The sequence below is a fragment of the Mercenaria mercenaria genome, chromosome 17 (genome assembly GCF_021730395.1).
Source record: "Mercenaria mercenaria strain notata chromosome 17, MADL_Memer_1, whole genome shotgun sequence".
Classification (NCBI taxonomy): Eukaryota; Metazoa; Mollusca; class Bivalvia; order Venerida; family Veneridae; genus Mercenaria; species Mercenaria mercenaria.
Genome location: NC_069377.1, coordinates 16,603,698 through 16,623,100, shown reverse-complemented (window position 1 = coordinate 16,623,100; position 19,403 = coordinate 16,603,698). Strand labels below are relative to the sequence as shown.

Sequence of the window (19,403 nt, the reverse complement as noted above, 5' to 3'; positions counted from 1 at the left end):
GTCACAATTCTATGTGACGGTCACTTTTCTAGGTGTGAGGGAGTCATAATATTATGGCCCGCCGGTCATAATATTATGACCGGGGAGTCACTATTCTATATAAAATAATGACCGGGGGGTCATTATTCTATATAAAATAATGACCCGGGGGTCATTATTCTATGGGGGCCGGTTTACAACGTTACACCGGCCCAAAAAAATATGTTTGCTATATTCTGCGACAGAAAGGGGATGCTTTTGCACCATGCTGTACAAAAAGATACTATATAACACTTATTTTATTAACACATATTAACTATTGCACTTCAATTTGTAAGGTCTTGCTCCGTGACTGAGCGCACGCGCTCCGAAGAAACGACCCGGTGTGCCACTGGACTACTATCTTTGCATCAGAACAACGCTTTGCCTTATACAGCCGCAGCTACTACATTGGTTTGCCATCCGCCATATTCCCCGGACCAAGCAACCTTTGATTTCGCCATATTCCCAATCAAGGCACAGCTTAAAGGTCAGAAATTTAAGTCTCTGCACGAGCTACGGACCGAAACAACGAACATTATTGCCCAATATGAACAGCAATGCTACCATGACGTCTTTCAGAAATCGGTACATCCGTATCAGAAATGTATTCAGTACAACGGCGAGTATTTTGTAAAAATGAAGCTATTACGCACTAAGCGCGCCGCGCTATGTTAATTAATGCCAAGACGCTGACGTCGTTAAAAAGCAATCGCCGTTTGCTGGGTCCGAGTTAGTGACAGGTGATGAGGAGGTGCTATTTCTGACAATGTTATCATATTCACGTCAACTTTTATGTGTAAATAGTACAAAGAGTGCGAATAAAGATGATAGAAAGTCTACGTTATTTTAGAACAGCCCTTGTATACACCGGGCTGAAGAGCACGAAATGTTCCGAACCTGAGTAACAATACGCATATAATAATTATGCTATTCAAAACGAGCCGGGACGCAGTGGTCCAGTGGTAACATCGTCTAACTAAGAAACTAGGGTCCATGAGTTCAAGCTCCTCCAACTTAAACTACATACGCACGGATAAGAGTCCCGTTTATAAATGATTTGTGGCTGCTAAATAACCAGGAAACTTCTGGAATATGAGCGCCATTGAAGTCACCAACAGTCTTTTAATACACTCGCCCATCATTGAATCCATGACGAGTTACCTTACATACAAATAAATCTATTCAGAGCATGATTCATTCTTTGGATTAAATAATAATGCAAAGATTTAGTCAGTACAGGATCATTTTATTCAGTTTTCAGCAATTAGTGATACTGTTGATGAATCTTTTCAAAACATTTAGTTTTTTCTTTCATTTTAATTTATACAGTCTGTTAATACCTAGGGCGGGTATGAGAATATCCCAGGTTTTTACCTACGTACTGAGTTAGTCAGTGAATGATAGCTTTGATTTTCGTTGAATTAAATGCAAAATAACACAGCAAACAAACATTTGAAAACGTATGCCCGAATGCGAGTCCACCAGCCGGTAATGCCCGGTCACATTCACGCTGCGATCAACCGAAGTCAGTCGTTCAACCTAGGGCGGCATTGGACCAGTCGCGATATTCCTGCGATGCCAGCCTAGCAGATACTACTAAATGAATTTTAGATTGTAGGGTGTTAGTAAAGGAATTATTGGTATTCAAAAATAATTGCTATTTGAATATTTTAAAATCAATTTTATGTTTATCATTGTAAAAATCGGGAAAAATTTACAATTTCGAAAAATAAATTGAAAATTAATGTTTCTTTTGGGAGAAGTGAAATTTACTAATCGTTTACAACAATCCTACAGATATAGATTCAAACTGGTATTTTTTCTGGTGCCAAATATGGCTGAGATTTGCAATGGAAAATACCCCCCACAAACCGTTTTTAACGATAAGTGTTCAAAACTAATCAAGATAATAAGGATATATAATATGAAAAGTATTTTTTAAAAGAGAAATCAAGAAAAATCCTTGTTACGGAAAAGGCGACTCAGACAGTACGTTTAAAGGTCTCTAAGTCCGAATGACCCTTACAAGCCTTCGTACATACCATGGTACAACAAATTAAAATAAAAAGACTCTTGGTAATTTATCTGATTTCGTTCAAAAATCGATATAATAATATTACCTGATGAATTATTTATGAAGCAGTCGCATCGATCATTGATTTCTTTTAAACCAAAGCATTTCATAAACGTCTTTCAACCATTAATTATTCATACATCTTGCTTAACACTCAGACGACAGTCACATGTATAAGTATAATTATAAAGAAGAATATCGATGCGATGCGATGGGGCTTATATCTAAGAGTCTGTGATCTCTGTCCTTTTTGTCTTGTCTTTTCCCATTTATTTTTAGATTTGGGATCTCCCCCAGATGTGCTATTAACGTCCATACAACATTATCAGTCATAAAATTTGAATGAGTATTGCTTCATTTGCTATTGAAAGGGTAAGTAAAAATTGTACTTTTGTATTTGCATCATACATTTTCTATGTCTAAATGAGCCGTGCCATGAGAAAACCAACATAGTGGGTATGCATCCATCCGCGCAGTCTGGTCAGGATCCATGCTGTTCGCTAACAGTTTCTCCAATTCCAATAGGCTTTAAAAGCGAACAGCATGGAGTCTGACCAGACTGCGCGGATGCGCAGGCTGGTCTGGATCCATGCTGGTCGCATACCCACTATGTTGGTTTTCTCATGGCACGGCTCAAATAAATATTTCAGATACTCACTGATTTTTTTTTAATTTGAAAAAGCGCACGTTAACCATGTACATGTACCATTTAACACTTTCCTGCAAACAACATCTTGCTACACAGTAAGCATTTGGCATTGAGGTCATCTTATTTTGAAATTAATTATAAAAACAAGGACTGTAAACAGCAAAAAATTGTTTTGTTCTTTGTCAGATATACAACATTCAAACTTCATAAATGGAAACATACTATAACCATAACATAATAATTTGTCTTAACTGTGCTTCCCTAAAAATAATATTCCTACAATAATCGGGCGGATCCAATCTATTGGCCATATCACTCAATGACCGAATTTGGAAGCGACAAAATAAGTTGCAAGAATGCATATGATTTTATAAGCACTACTGAATGGAACGGATTTTGATACAGAATTATGACCGTGAGGATCTTCATCACCACCATTCATCATCATCATCATCATCATCACCGTTATTATCATTATTGTCAGCATAAGTTTCATTATCAAATGTAATCACCAGTTTTATCCTGTTCGGATGGAAGAAAAATATCATTTCTGTCTTGACATGTTTCTGAAAAAATATGATTAAGAAAATAACTGATTATGTTTTTATTTGGACGATGAGTATAATGTCGATAATTATAAAGATGATGGTATGCGGATGAAATTAATGATAATGATAATATTGATGATGATGATAATGATGATGGTGATTTTGACGGTACTAATAGTGACATTATGATCTATTTTCATCAGCTTGATGATCATTTTGATTAGCAGTTGCTTTGTATTAGCATTAGTATTGCTGACTGCTGACTGCTCCGGCGTTCATCACTCAACCATTTCAAAAGTAATATCTCTCAACACATTGTCTCTCTTGACTGCATTTTTAAAGTTGCTTTTATTCGCAATCAAAGTAAGATCATGCCACCAATTCGTTAATTCTTGATACAGTTATCATCACCATTCGTTATAACACCAAAAGCATCACACGTATGATCATTACCGGCATCAACGTCGTATCAACCAACACAACATCTCACTATCATTGTATACGTCGTCTTTGTCGTCATCATCATCATCGTCGTCGTCGTCGTCCTCGAAATCGCCATGGTCATCATCATCATCATCATCATCATCGCAATCCACGATAATTGCAGTCGTTGAAGCCTGTTTATTGCCTTCTTCCCACTTAAAACATATTTTTAAACATATATTTAGAAATTGCTTTACAAAAATATGTTGTTTTTTTTTTGTAAATCTAATGTTTCATTCTCTCATACTTATACAAAATCAAGAAAAATCTGGATGTTTATTAATATGGGTAGATTTATTGTCCCTATCTAGCGCCAATGATTTATTTGGAATGTCATGTACTTGAAGCTTAAATTAATTAATATATTGTATACTTTTAATTAGAATCGATTACTAGTATAGACAAAGTACATGATTTCTAGCCTTGTTCTAGGGTTATACAAACAGTTAAAATGGTTGTCAAAACCGAGTTAAGAATCTACCAGTGTTAACTAATAAATAAAAATGATGATAATGATGATGATGATGATGTCATCATTATATCATCTTTGTCGCTTTATATATTAGAATCATTATTATGATCTCCATATTCATCATCATTATCACCAAAACAACATCAACACCATCACTAGCGTCATCATCAGCGTTATCATCATTATTTCTATTTTTGTAGCCGCGAAGTCGGTACCAATTTGTTTTTACACCCAGACGGTCAGTCTGCGCTGGATGATTTTAGAACGGAGGTGTTCAGTAGGTCTACTCTTACGGGAAAAAGGTAACTAAAAATAAAATGTATTAGGAAACTTTTATGACTTTTTTTCTCATTTTCACATTTTACTGTGTGCGTCAGAGGCAGTGTGAAATGTCTCAGTTGTTCACAAGCATAGTTAATTCTCCCGCTCATTTATTATTTATATACCCGACTAGAACGAGTATTCGGATAAGGCGTACTGCATTAATTATTCAAACGCAATCGGCTAACTCTCAAATTATTTTCACTTATTCTGGTGATTACAAATGGAGGCTTACAAATAATTTATTTGTTGACAGTGCGATGGTAAATAATTTATTAAACCAGCAAGCGGTCTATATATATCTTTGTCTGCAAACTTTTGTCGTCATATTTCTAGTCTTCTCGTTTGAGTAACGTTTCCTCATATAAAACTCTCATAGGCTTTAGAAAGGCGCGAAGAAATAATATTTTTTCAAGACAATTATCTCGATAATTGAAGTGTGAATTTACACATTAAGTGGTGGATAGTTCAGATTCAGTATATATCGGATGGAAGCCATGAATTCTAACGCCGTTACTGTCAAAATAGAACCACCAGACGACTTTGACGCGGGAACAAGTGAGAATGTGTCACCTACTACACTCCAGAATGGAATAACCGAAAATAGCGATCCACCGCCCAGCAAGAAGGGAACGAGTAACAGTTTTAATGATTCAAGGAATTTTACTTGTTTATTGTGCGACATCGTTTGTAACAGTCGTGATGAGCTCAGGAAGCATTTAAAGAACACTCATGCTTCAAAGAGTTATTCTACAATGAATAACTCAATGTACTTAAATAAGATTTCGTCTGAAGCCACGACAAGAGCGTTTTCCGGATACGTAAATTATCGTTATACGTGTCCGATTTGTGGAGCTAAATTCAAAAGTTTTCGGACATATTTGACACATAACATGTCACATCGTGGTGCAAGCGGTCTTCAGCCCTTTGACGAGGCTAGGATGGCCGCGCTCTTTGGAACCGGGAAGCAATATATGCAGGACTACCTTGAGGCGGAGGAAGGATACGCGGGGACTTTTACATGTAATGAGTGTAAAACAGTGTTTGTGCAAAGAGATGCATATGCAATGCATATGATGATGCGCGCGATGAAAGGAACATGTAAAACGGCTAATAGCCTGTATGAAAATAGTTCTCATTCAACAAGTAATGACTGTGAGCTGAAACATGTCCCAAACGGAACTGATGTTAGGCTAACGAATCAGTCTGGAGAATTATCGACGGTCTCAATAGGACAAACAAATCAGCGTTGTTTAGAAGATGTAACGGCTAAAATAGATCAAGATGAATATTTAAAATCTGTCTTAGATAAAGTATGTGCCTCTGACGTAACCAAACTAGAAGTACCAAATTATAATATGGATGAAAGGAAAGTATGTTCGTTTTGTACAGACTCCTTTGTGGACCAGGATTCTTTGGCAATGCACGTGATGTCGGATCATGCAGACGAGATGTCTTCATCCAGTAGCAGAAATAACAATTGTCCAAGAGGCCCGAACCACGAGGACTACTTGGCTTGGATGGCCGTTGCAACAAAACCACTGATGATAAGCTCTGTTTGTAAGTACTGTAATGAAACATTCATGTCACGTGACAGTTTAGCTTTGCACGTGCTGACGCATGCGCACTTAGATGAACGGACATCTGGGCAATCACGAAAATCATTCAAGCGAAAATCTGACGTTCCAGAAACCGGTTCGTCCTTACTTCAGTCACCAAAATTGTTAAAGTTCAACACTGGAGCAGAAACCAAACACCCTAGTGGTTTTACAACGCCAAAAGAGCAGGCGAACAATGAAGTGGATTCCAACCTATACTGTAAAGAATGTGACATAAAATTTTACGCTGTTTCTGAATACAGATGGCATATGGAACGCCACAATGGAGATGATACATCATCTTATGATGAACCTCTCTGTTTAACCAAACATTCTGAACGAAATTATCTATCATGTAAAAATGAGTTATCTACAAATGTTTCCGCCGAGAATAGTCAAAGAAGGAGAAATAGTTTTTCTTCAACGGAACAAAAAGATGTATTGACAAGGAATGACATATTGCCGCAACGGCCAGTATCGGTTGGTGATTGTTCGAGAAATACCTTAAAAGAACTAAGTAAATCACATAACGAACACCGTCAAAGGGACTCTGAAAATAACACTAAAACTTTAGATGAAAAAACTATGCTTGATACTATAAATGCACTGAGTACTAGCGAGCAGCGCATTATCTATTCAGTGTTTGGCAGTGACTTAGGTTTGAAAATCGAAAATGCCGAAGAACTATCTGAAAGCTCAAGATCATGCACGCCACCAGTTGATTTGTCGTCTGCAAAACGGAAAATTGCTCAAGAAGACGCTGATACTGATACTGGTATGGTGCATTGTGACACAGATGTACATGAAATAACCAAAAATGAAGACTCTGATGAAAACTTAAAAGTGATACCGGGAGATCCAAACAAACCTATGTGCAAGTACTGTGAAATATTATTTTTTAATAAAGCTATTTACTATCTACATATGGGATTACATAATGTGAACAATCCGTGGCAGTGTAACATATGTGGAAAGATATGTAAAGATGCAGTAGATTTTGCCGCTCATGTTATACATATGTGATTTTTATAAGCATATTGATTGTATAAAATGCAGGTTACAAATTATATATACTTCTTCTCTTTTATAAAACTAACGTGTTGATTTTTTAATGATATTCTAAGCATTTTCATCATTTTGATATCAAAATAGAATAGCAATCAATTCAACAATTACAACTTGTTATAATAATTCCTTCACACAGCATGCATATACATGCAATAGTATGTTTGACGAGGCAACTGCTTCAAAACTGGTTGTAAACACACTGATGAGATCTAGAATGTCACCAACCTGAAAACAGTCTTTATCGTCGTGTGAATCCATACTCGACTATTCAGGAGAGAATACAGTCAGCATATTGAATATTTGTCTAAACCATTGTAACCATTTTATATATTCCATACAGTACTGTCATCAAAGCTTTAAATATATTCATTTACTAAACACCAGACCCACTTACACAAGATTAGAAAGAAAATGTCATTGTGCATAATTATTATACCATGCCTCTAGATATAATATGAGAAATATGAACGAGAAAATGCTTCCACACAGTTGTTTTTTTCTTGTAACACCAGACACAAAGTACTCAGTCATTATTGTTACAAATATTTTGACAGAACTCCTTGAAGAATGTAAGCGGAGTTTTGGGGAACAGTATTTATCTGTTATTTTCAACAATTCATATCAATACTCGTGCACTTGATTCTGATGAAAGTGACATTCTAAACAGGCTCTACAGCTTTACCCCCTTTATGTGCAATTTAGTATAACTGGTACCATTTTAAATAACATGAACAGAATGATATCACAAACTAGATAACTGGCGGTAATTTAATGACCATAGCAACGCACACAAGCGGTCCAGGTGACGTTTTGACGTCTTATATGTGTGAAAGCATCAATAATTGCAAATAAAATTACATAAGGTTCTGCAAAAGAAAATCGCATCAACATCGTGAATATATTTTATAATATTTAAGTGATGTCTCCCCCGGTAATAATCAGTCATTCTAGATTAAAATAAAAAACATTTTGTCTGTCAGTCATAAAAAATGACGTCACAAAACCATCTAGATATCTGAGAAAAAATATTACAAGTACAAGAACTTGAGAAAACACCAACAGGAACTTTTGACATGTAGGAAACAAAAGTGTCAATTGGCCTATCTTAAAAGATAGCTCAGTCATCTATTACCATTATTTCTCCTACTTGAAATTCTTTACATATATTATAGTCACGAATAACCCACATTTTTCGATTAAAATCAAAATATTCAAAATTTGCCGATGGTCATAAAAACAAGACAAAGTAGTTCTCACGCCATTTTTTTCCAACCAACGGAAGCGGATTGAATCCGGTTGGGCAGTGAAAACGACGTAATCCGCGACACGGGTAGAAAGACCGAGGTTCCAGGCGTGCGCAGGCGTTTTCATTGAAAAGCCGGGCTCAGTGCACTTCCCTTGGTTGAAAAAAAGCGTGAGAACTACCTTGTCATTTTTGTAATCATAGGCAAATTCTGAACACTTTAAAGAAGCATTTTAATCGAAAATTGACCATTTCAATTAGCAGAAATATCGGTCAAATCACGACGAGCAGTCAACACGGCGGCTACATATCCAATCGCAGAGTACCTTTGCTACAAATAAGTTATGAGACGAATGACAAAAGAAATCCAATACCTATATGCTTCAGTTAAATGTATTTTATCATTGACCAAGAGTTATATCTTGTTGGAAAGTAATATTTTTATTCTTCATATGAGACATTGAGTTTTAATCTCAGAAGTTGTTCAGTATATTTTCAGTAGATTTAAAAACAGAATTAAACTAATAATGAAAAATTTTGTAAACAAGGTGGACATTATCATCGGAACAGGTCGCTGACGTGGGCCGCACAGCATACCCTTTATGTATTTATGCATTTTGTATATACCTATATAAATTCTGTAAAAACAGGCAGAAAAAATCCGTATTGTACCTTTTGTATTGTATGTTGCCGGACTACTTTCATTAATATGCATGACCTTGACACAGCTCAATAAATAGCGCACATAAAAACTTCACTAAATTCCATTTTAGCATTGATAAACATTGAAGATTTCGTTCAATAACAAAACAACAGACAAAAAGGTGCAGGTATATATTAAAAGGGTCATTATAACAGTAGCTAGATCTGGAATTTTGTATTCGGCTATCGCGCCCCGTGAGAAACGATCTGGCAAAAATCCGCTCGAGCCGAATACAGCATCCCAGATCGAGCTGCTATTATAATAACCCTATTATATATCATATCATTTTACTTTTCTATTGATGTATCTTGCGCTATCGTCTTCATGTGGTAAAACCAATAATTGGTTTTCTGTCTGTCTGTCTGTCTGTCATTTGATATACTTCTTAAATCGGCGATTTACCCAGTGAAACAAACAAAACAATATATGCATCTCTCGTTCTCTATTTGCTTGTTGCATAATTAAAAATTAATGCACTTTGAATGTTGATTACTTCATTAACAAATTCTTTTTACACTTCTGAATGTTAAATGAATTTTTCATAAGGAGTGTAGTGGAACAAAGAACTTCAGTCCATAATTAGAAACCGAGAACATTACTCTTCTCTTTCATATATATTTCATGAGACAATGCTGATTTATTTGTAGTAGATAAATTTTGTTTTTGAAGGTTGAAAAATGGTGATAAAACGTATAAGTTCATTGTGAAAAGGTTAATGATGTTTGTTTTAGAAAGTAGGTGTCACATTAAGCCTGGTTGTGTTAGACATTAAGCTATTAAAACACCTTATAAGCCTGTAAGTGTCTCCGAATCAGCAGCTAACGTAAACCCCGGGATGGTTCGGGCACGAAATCGATCCAGTTCATTACATCATAGTCCGTACATACCTATTTAAGTTAGAATTTAATAATTTACAAGCAGACGAAATGACAGTTGTAAATATGGTTGGAGATGATCCCAAGAATTAAGCTTTTTTTTTTAATTTTTAGATTCTTCAAAATTAGAAGGCGAGATACATGTAGAATCAAGCAAGACATAAATTTAAGAAATGATAAAAGCCCCAGGTTGGTTGGATATACTGCAGAACTATCAAAACTGGTTGAAAGATATCATATACTTTGTTCGGAGATCATTAAACTTTAGTTGCAACACAAATAATTTATCAGTAAGTGGTCATATCAAGTATTTCAAGACAGTTCTATAGAAAATTTGAGACCAATTTCTTCCTTGAATGTAATATACAAATTGTAGCAAATCGTTTAAAAAGTGTCTTGGGTAAACTAAAAAAAAAAAATTAAAGTTCGATTAATTTTTCTAAAAAAACTTGAAATATTCCAAAGTATATTGACTGAAACTGTAAACAATTGTAGGGACATTTCCGGATGATAAAATAGAAGCAACGGTTATTATGAAAATGCAATTAAACCGTATTAATAATTAAAATGCAACGATTGGAGTGAAAAGGCTTGGGTCATAGAAGATGGAAGCATTTATCAATTATTCATTCGAATATCATCGATTTAGAACACCAGCAATTGAGCTAAATTGAAACAAATAAATATTTTATAAAAATTACTGACATGTTTTGACGACCGTCGGTGTGCAGTCAAATACTGGTCGACATTACCAGACGCGGTTTAATGCATCGTAAAAATACACGTGCATACAAAATACATGTACTTTTTTTTTTCAAAATGCATAGATTCTTTGACCTGTGCTTTCTAAGATTAGAAACCTTCATGGTGTAACAGTCAATAAAAATTCCTTGTGCAGTAGAATCTGCATTATATATAAAACTTAGTTATAAGGAAATGATAATGCTACAAACTCCTTTTTTTCTGATTTTCTGATTTTACAATTCGAATTTTGAAATTTAACAAGCTTAATACACGCCACCTAATAATACATATATACAGAGTTCGATGTTCAGGTTCTGAAATTAGTTCATGTTTTGGATAAAGTATGGTTGCTGGATAAATAATACTAAATAGAGTTCGTTTTGCTGGAAAAAGCTCGGCCACAGCGAGAGATAGAGCTAATTTGTTGAATCGAGCTCGTTTTGCTGGATAAAGCTCGGTCACAACGAGAGATAAGAGCTAATTTACTGAATCGAATTCGTTTTGTTGGATAAAGCTCGGTCACAGCGAGAGATAGAGCTAATTTACTGAATCGAGTTCGTTTTGCTGGATAAAGCTCGGTCACAGCGAGAGATAAGAGCTAGTTTACTGAATCGAGTTCGTTTTGCTGGATAGACTTTGGCCACAGCGACAGATAAGAGCTAATTTACTGAATCGAGTTCGTTTTGCTGGATAAATCTCGGTCACAGCGACAGATAAGAGCTAATTTACTGAATCGAGTTCGTTTTGCTGGATAAATCTCGGTCACAGCGACAGATAAGAGCTAATTTACTGAATCGAGCTCGTTTTGCTGGATAAATCTCGGTCACAGCGACAGATAAGAGCTAATTTACTGAATCCAGCTCGTTTTGCTGGATAAATCTCGGTCACAGCGACAGATAGGAGCTAATTCACTATATTGAGTTCGTTTTGCTGAATAAATCTCGGTCACAGCGAGAGATAAGAGCTAATTTACTGAGTCGAGTCCATTTTGCTGGATAAAGCTCGGTCACAGCGAGAGATAAGAGCTAATTTATTGAATCGAGTCCATTTTGCTTGATAAAGCTTGGTGACAGCGAGAGATAGAGCTAATTTACTGAGTCGAGTCCATTTTGCTGGATAAAGCTCGGTCACAGCGAGAGAGAGAGAGCTAATTTACTGAGTCGAGTCCATTTTGCTGGATAAAGCTCGGTCACAGCGAGAGAGAGAGCTAATTTACTGAGTCGAGTCAATTTTGCTGGATAAAGCTCGGTCACAGCGAGAGATAGAGCTAATTTACTGAGCCGAGTTCATTTTGCTGGATAAAGCTCGGTCACAGCGAGAGATAAGAGCTAATTTATTGAATCGAGTCCATTTTGCTGGATAAAGCTCGGTCACAGCGAGAGATAGAGCTAATTTACTGAGTCGAGTCCATTTTGCTGGATAAAGCTCGGTCACAGCGAGAGATAAGAGCTAATTTACTGAATCGAGTTCGTTTTGTTAGATAAATCTCGGACACAGCGAGAGATGGAGCTAATTTATTGAATTGAGTTCGTTTTGCTGGCTGGATAAAGCTAGGTCACAGCGGGAGATAAGAGCTAATTTACCGAGTCGAGTTCGTGTTACTGGATAAAGCTCGGTCACAGCGAGAGATAGAGCTAATTTACTAAGTCGAGTTCATTTTGCTGGATAAAGCTCGGTCACCGCGAGAGATAAGAGCTATTTACTGAGTCGAGTTCGTTTTGCTGGATAAAGCTCGGTCACAGCGAGAGATAAGAGCTAGTTTACTGAGCCGAGTTCATTTTTCTAGATAAATCTCGGTCACAGCGAGAGATAGAGCTAATTTACTGAGTCGAGTTAATTTTTCTAGATAAATCTCGGTCACCGCGAGAGATAAGAGCTAATTTACTGAGTCGAATTCATTTTTTTCTAGATAAATCTCGGTCACAGCGAGAGATAGAGCTAATTTACTGAGTCGAGTTCATTTTTCTAGATAAAGCTCGGTCACCGCGAGAGATAAGAGCTAATTTACTGAGCCGAGTTCATTTTTCTAGATAAATCTCGGTCACAGCGAGAGATAGAGCTAATTTACTGAGCCGAGTTCATTTTTCTAGATAAATCTCGGTCACAGCGAGAGATAAGAGCTAATTTACTGTGTCGAGTTCGTTTTGCTGGATAAAGCTCGGCCACATTGAGAGATTAGCCTTTAACACAGTTCTGTAACGGGATGTAGCATGGATAACATTTGAGTAGAGGAGATACATTCTAAAATGTTTGACAATTGTTTGCTTTAGTTTACTAACAACATTTTAAACAATGCAACGACGTATGAATTAAAAAGTAAATATGCGTAAGTTTAATGCATCAAACAGGCATTCGGATCATTATTTGCTACGGGGTGCCTGGGATGACTGGTTTATGGATTCAAAATGTATTCCAGTATATAAAAACAGTTTGCCACGTGAAATGCGTCATTAAAATGAGTTAAAATGATAATAATAAACTTGATCAACAATTAGTTCCTTTAATATTGCAAAATACTGCGAATCTCGACCTATTTAGAAATTGTCGAAGAAGTCAACACTGAGCTAGTGAGCAATTAACTGTTGGTCAAACGAATTTCATGTGCATTTATTTGAACTTTGAGTGCTTTAACGAATGTTAAAATTTGACAAAAGATATCTATCTATCTATTTACCGGACTGAAATTGAATATTGTTATATTTCAACAAGTTTTCAATTATTAACGAACATTAAAAGTATCAATAGATTAACCAGTAAAAACATGATACACATGATTTCAGTTATTCATGAACATTAAAATTCTCAATAGATTAGCAGAATGCCAATGACATCCTAATATTTTTTTCAGCAGAAAAAAGAAGTAAATGAGGCCGATGAATTATTAATAACGCAAATGATGTGACCGTAGAAACCAATTACATTTTTGATGCATTCCTTCCCGTCTGTCTCCATGTAATGAATTTACGACATTCGATGGTGTCCAATATCATTAATATTTGACCAGCTTTTGCCGAGTACATGCTAATGTCGCAGTTTCTAAATTGATGTAGAAAATATGTATTCGGCCTGCTAGCTCGGTCTGTAGAACATTGAAATGGTATTTGTTTTTGGGTTTGGGTTCCGGGAACCATTGCTACTGTAATGAATTTATAATATTCGGTGAATTTCGTCCAGAAATTCAGTATAAAATGGAAAATATGACACGGTTTCGGAGGTGATTTACAATTTGTGGATCCAGATTGGAACTGTAGACCGGAGCCTCGTTTCGTGGTCAACCGGGCTTCATATGGGCAAGTTGTCAGTCGCTTGCGGAGAACAAGTCAGTGCTGTAACTGAATCCGGAAAACTCTAGACCACTGAATACATAATAGAAGTACTGTTGAAAACGCATTAAAAACGCAAACAATTCAAAACTGAGCGTCTTACGAAAAATATGTATTTAACAAACGAATTTTGTAAGCCTGACTTGTGGCCACCTTATGAATTCACGACGTTCGCTGGGTTCGCAAAATAATATTGATTAATATTTGTGTAGTTGTAGCGAGTAAAACTGCATGTTAGACAAAGGTGTCTATAAAGTAGCTGCCACAATCTTGTTAAGAAGATATGTATTTTATTTTCTTGTTATTTCCTAATTTCGTTATTTGAGATATCAGACATAGGTTAAGTGTTTGACTAACATAGTTGAAATTATTATCAAATCCGTTGTTTTCAATTATCTCCCTTCTATGACTCTGACTGCATTATGTTAATGTGCAACATTTAGTCATGTCATGATGCATATTACATATTTTGAAAACTGCTTTAAAATATGAACAATTACTCGGTATAGTCGAAGTAGAAGTTTGTATATACACAAATAGCTAAACAGAGTCTACATGTGTACTACACAAAAAAGGTACAAATAAAATATTTTAGTGAAAAAAAGTGCTGGTATATCTTTAAAAGTATCAACTTTTATATGGTTTAAAATTTGATAATATACATATATATTTAATCTCACCAGGGCCTATACCTTTACAATACAGCACCTGCTGACAAAACTTTAGGGCAACTTTCAGGGTGATTTGAAACAAAAATAGAGCTAACATTGGGAATTTGTGACAATTTCATAGATATTTTTGGGCTAAAATTAAGAATTTTTACTAAAATATAGACCTTCGGAATTCACGTCTCTGTCATCCAGTCACAGACAATAACACAATGAACCCATGGAACCACTGGTCAGTTGTCTATTTAGTTAAAACTGCTTGCACTAAATAAGAAGAATTATAAAACTACATTTAAACATATTTAGCAATAAGTACTTCACAAACTCCAATTTTACATTAAGAAACAGGACTTAAGGGGGGAAAAAGAAGGTTGTTTTTAGGAATTCTGTTTGGTTTTTCATTTTTCTAGGAAATTTAGCCAAACTGAAAAAAGCTTCAACAAGTAGGAAAGTTAGGGACACTGGACAGCCTGCAGATGGGTAATCAGGACCTTTATTTTCTGCAGAATCAGTTTTAACTGTGGAATTATTCTGTCGGATTCTATAAGCAAGAGGGCCATGATGGCCCTAGATCGCTCACCCGAGTTTCAGAGCTCAAATATGTTTCTTTGCGGTTATGCCATAATAGTGATAATTTAACAACTTTGGTAGAAGGTCACCATAGGAAATATTATGTGAAATTATTCTAAAATGAAAAAGTTTCAAACAAGATAATTTTCAGTGTCTTCCATATACTTAAAAAGCCCAGCTGATGGTGGCCATAGGTTTTAGTAATCAGGACTTCGATCCTAATCATCCTTGGTAGACTTCACCAAAGGAACATTAGGCTATTTTACATAACAAGAGCTGTCCGTAAGACAGCGCGCTCCACTATTCGGCGATTTAACAATAAAATGAATTTATGTCTCAATTAAAAAAAAATGTACGTACGAAAGGGGCACAATTTGGTCAAAAATACAAATCAGAGTTATGGGCATTGTTACTACACATGCAGATGATGATGATAAAGATACATCTTAAGTTTCAAGTCATTATCTTATGTCGTACTAAAGTTATATCCAGAGAGCGAAGATTGCCAAAAAACTTCAAGTATGAAAGGGGCATAATTCTGTCAAAAATACAATTAGAGTTATGGGGATTGTAACCGCACATGCAGATTATGATTATAAAGAAATATCTTTAATTTCAAGTCATTATCTTTTAAAGTACCAAAGATATGTCTATAAATGAAGCTTTTGAAAAAATTTAACATGAAAATAATTCGAAGTATAACAACTTGGTGGCCTTGACCTTGGGTAAAATGGGCCCTGCCCCTGTACATACTTTGTTTGTATGCTGGACAATGTTTATGTGAACTTACAGTAAGATATAAACAATAGTAACAAAGATATGACAGAAAAACAAAGGTTGCTGAAACACTTTAACCAAGAAAGTGACACGCTGACGCTGGCGAAGGGGAGTAGAATAGCATCCCTATTCTCCAAATAGTGAGCTAAAAATTGGACTGCAATTTTGTAATGTTAGCATGCGAACTGTGTATCAGCTATATATCATAAGAACTTTATTATAAGTACTTTTTTCAGAATAAAAATTTCAATCTTTAATCTTTTAAAAAGAATACATTTACTTGTGAATAACAGTATCAGTCCTATACGGGTATATCTTTTAACTCCACTGTTGTTTTTCAAGATGTTTTTATCCTATAAATATATACTGATATATTACGATGTCCGATAAATAACATCCACTACATTATCATTTTCACTTTTTTTCTTTAAATATCTCGATTCTAGGATAAGTTTGTACAACTGTTTAAATTATTTCATAACAAGTTGAGGTTGACAGACAATTGGTGATTACAATAACTCATGTGAGCAACATGTTCAGGTGAGCTAACAAGAGCTGTCACAGGAGACAGCGCACTCGACTATTTCGATGCTGGATAGTGAAAATGGGCACATCTGAGTTAGCTGGAGCAGTCACTGGAGTGTTTAATGATTCCAATGTGGATGAAGGTATTGGATAAAAGCTTATGTTTGTGTCAAAAGAATTAAGTAATAAGAGAGGTAAAGATAAAGTTATCAAAGCATTAAATAAGTATAATTCTAAGCAAAAAGGGGGCATAATTCATGAAATATCGGTGCAAGAGTAATGCACCTTGTGTCATATCATGTAGGTGATGATGTGTAACAACTACTCTAAGTTTGAATCAAATCCATTTAGTAATAACTGAGATAGAGTGAAAGTGCACCAGAACTTTAACCTGAAATGATGCTGCTGAACAACTATTTTAAGTTTGAATCAAATCACTCATTGTCTTGTAACTGTACATATGTAAATATCATGGAGGCTCACAGGGAGGACTGGGCATGCCCAACTGTGTTGCCTCTTGAAATAAAGTCGTTATTATTATTATCATTATAATCTTCTCTGTTGTAACAGAGATATAGTGAAAATGCATCAAAATTAACCTTAAATTCTAAGTAAAAGGGGGCATTATTCATCACCCATTTCTGACACTAGGGCAACAACTTGAACAGTTATGACAGAGAGTCAAACCCTGACATCACCAGCTAAATATCAAAGCTCTAGCTAATATTGTTTCAGAAAAGAAGATTTTTAAAGTTTGATAGCTGAAAACCTATTTTTAACCATAGTGGCCAGTATGTTCAATGAACCAGAACCTTTAATAAATTTTGAGAGAGGGCTACCCAGAGATCATTTGTGTAAAGTTTCATCAAAATCCATTCAGTGGTTTAAAGAAATTGTTGACGACAGACGCATGCATGCACAGATGCATGCATGATGGACAATGGACATAGCATGATCACAATAGCTCACCATGAGCATTTCATGCTCAGGTGAGCTAAAAATCGAGCCAGTAGTTTCATACAAGAAACTTTTTTAAGTTTTTACTACATACATATAGGGAAAAGTGTACACGCTCTCTGGCGGCCATGTTTTTTGACAAATCAGAATTATTTGAACAATCTTTGTAGAAGGTCACATAATGATAATTTGCGTGAAGTTCATTGTCCATCATGCATGTATCTGTGCATGTGTGTCTGTCGTCAACAACTTCTTCAAACAATATCTCCCCAAAAATCAAGCCAGCAGTTTCATACAAGATTCTTTAAGTTTCTACTATATACATATAGGGAAAAGTGACCACACCCTCTGGTGGCCACATTTTATGTTAAATCAGAATAATTTGAACAATCTTTGTAAACGGTCACACAAGAACCATTTGTGAGAAATTATTTTAAGATCAGGCCAGCAGTTTCATACAAGAAGATTTTAAAAATTTCTACTATATACATATAGGGAAAAGTGACCACACCCTCTGGTGGCCATGTTTTTTGCAAAGATGTTGTTTGAAGATTTTTCCATTTCTAGCTCTGGCAGCCCCTATGTGCAACCAAGCAGAACCATTTCAATAATCTGGTAGAGGACCACCCAAGAAACATCCAGATCAAGCTTCATCAAAATCCATTCAGTGGTTTCGGAGGAGATGTTGTGTAAAGAAATTGGTGACAATGGACGAACGCAATTGGTACCAAATACTTGTACCAAAATTTTCTATGCATTTTCTTCCAGTGCACTTTTGTGTCATTGATACTTTATAATTTACTTAGAGATATCTTTTCAGCGTGATTTATTTCTTTTTGATTCCCACGCATTTCTCATGTTGTTTCGACGATCTCAGTTTTACATAGGAATTTTACATTGTTGAAATGGCCTAGCCCTTAATATTTGCATATAAAATCTACAGTTGTTGTTTGTTTATAACACCTTACAAGAGATCCCACCAATGAGCCATTTTTGAATGTTCCAAATTTCAAGACTAGCTCAAGGTCAAAATCAAGGTCAAATTTCATTTCGGTACACAACACTGTGCATGTGGTCCAATTTTTAAAGCTGTAGCTTGAGAAATGTGAAAGTAGATCACTAGATCAATTTCAAGGTCAAAGTTCAGTACACAAAACTTAATGCATGTTCTTCAAATATGAAGGCTGTAGCTTGAGAAATGTGAAAGTAGGTACTAGGTAAAAATCAATGTCAAATTTCAATTCAGAACCCAAAACTATGCAAGTGGTCCAAATTTGAAGCCTGTAGCTTCAGAAATGTGAAAGTAGGTCATTAGGTCAATCTCAAGATCAAAGTTCATTTCCGTACACAAAACTATGCATGTGGTCCAAATTTGAAGGCTGTAGCTTGAGAAATGTGAAAGTAGGTCACTAGGTCAAAATCAAGGTCAAATTTCATTTCGGAACACAAAACTATGCATGTGGTACAAATTTGAAGCCTGTACCTTCAAAAATGTGAAAGTAGGTCACTAGGTCAATGTCAAGGTCAAAGTTTATTTCGGTACACAAATCTATCCATGTGGTCCAAATTTGATGGCTGTAGCTATAGAAATGTGAAAGTAGGTCACTAGGTCAAGATCATGTCAAGGTTCACCTTGCCACTCAAAACTGTACATGTGGTCCAAATTTGAATGTTGTAGGTTATGGACAAGAAGATTTTAAAAGTTTTTCCCTATATAAGTCTGTATGAACCATGTGACCCCCAGGGCAGGGCCATATTTGACCCTAGGGGAATAATTTGAACAC

The 19,403-nt window shown here is 35.7% G+C and overlaps 1 protein-coding gene across 1 annotated transcript; it reads left to right on the top strand.

The window, feature by feature from the left end:
• Positions 1-4,906: 4,906 nt before the first annotated feature.
• Positions 4,907-7,624, top strand: LOC123535931 (zinc finger protein 354A-like). The gene has a single exon (XM_053528624.1). The coding sequence runs from the start codon at positions 5,057-5,059 to the stop codon at positions 7,187-7,189; it is 2,133 nt and encodes a 710-aa protein (XP_053384599.1). The 5' UTR covers positions 4,907-5,056; the 3' UTR covers positions 7,190-7,624.
• Positions 7,625-19,403: the final 11,779 nt, after the last annotated feature.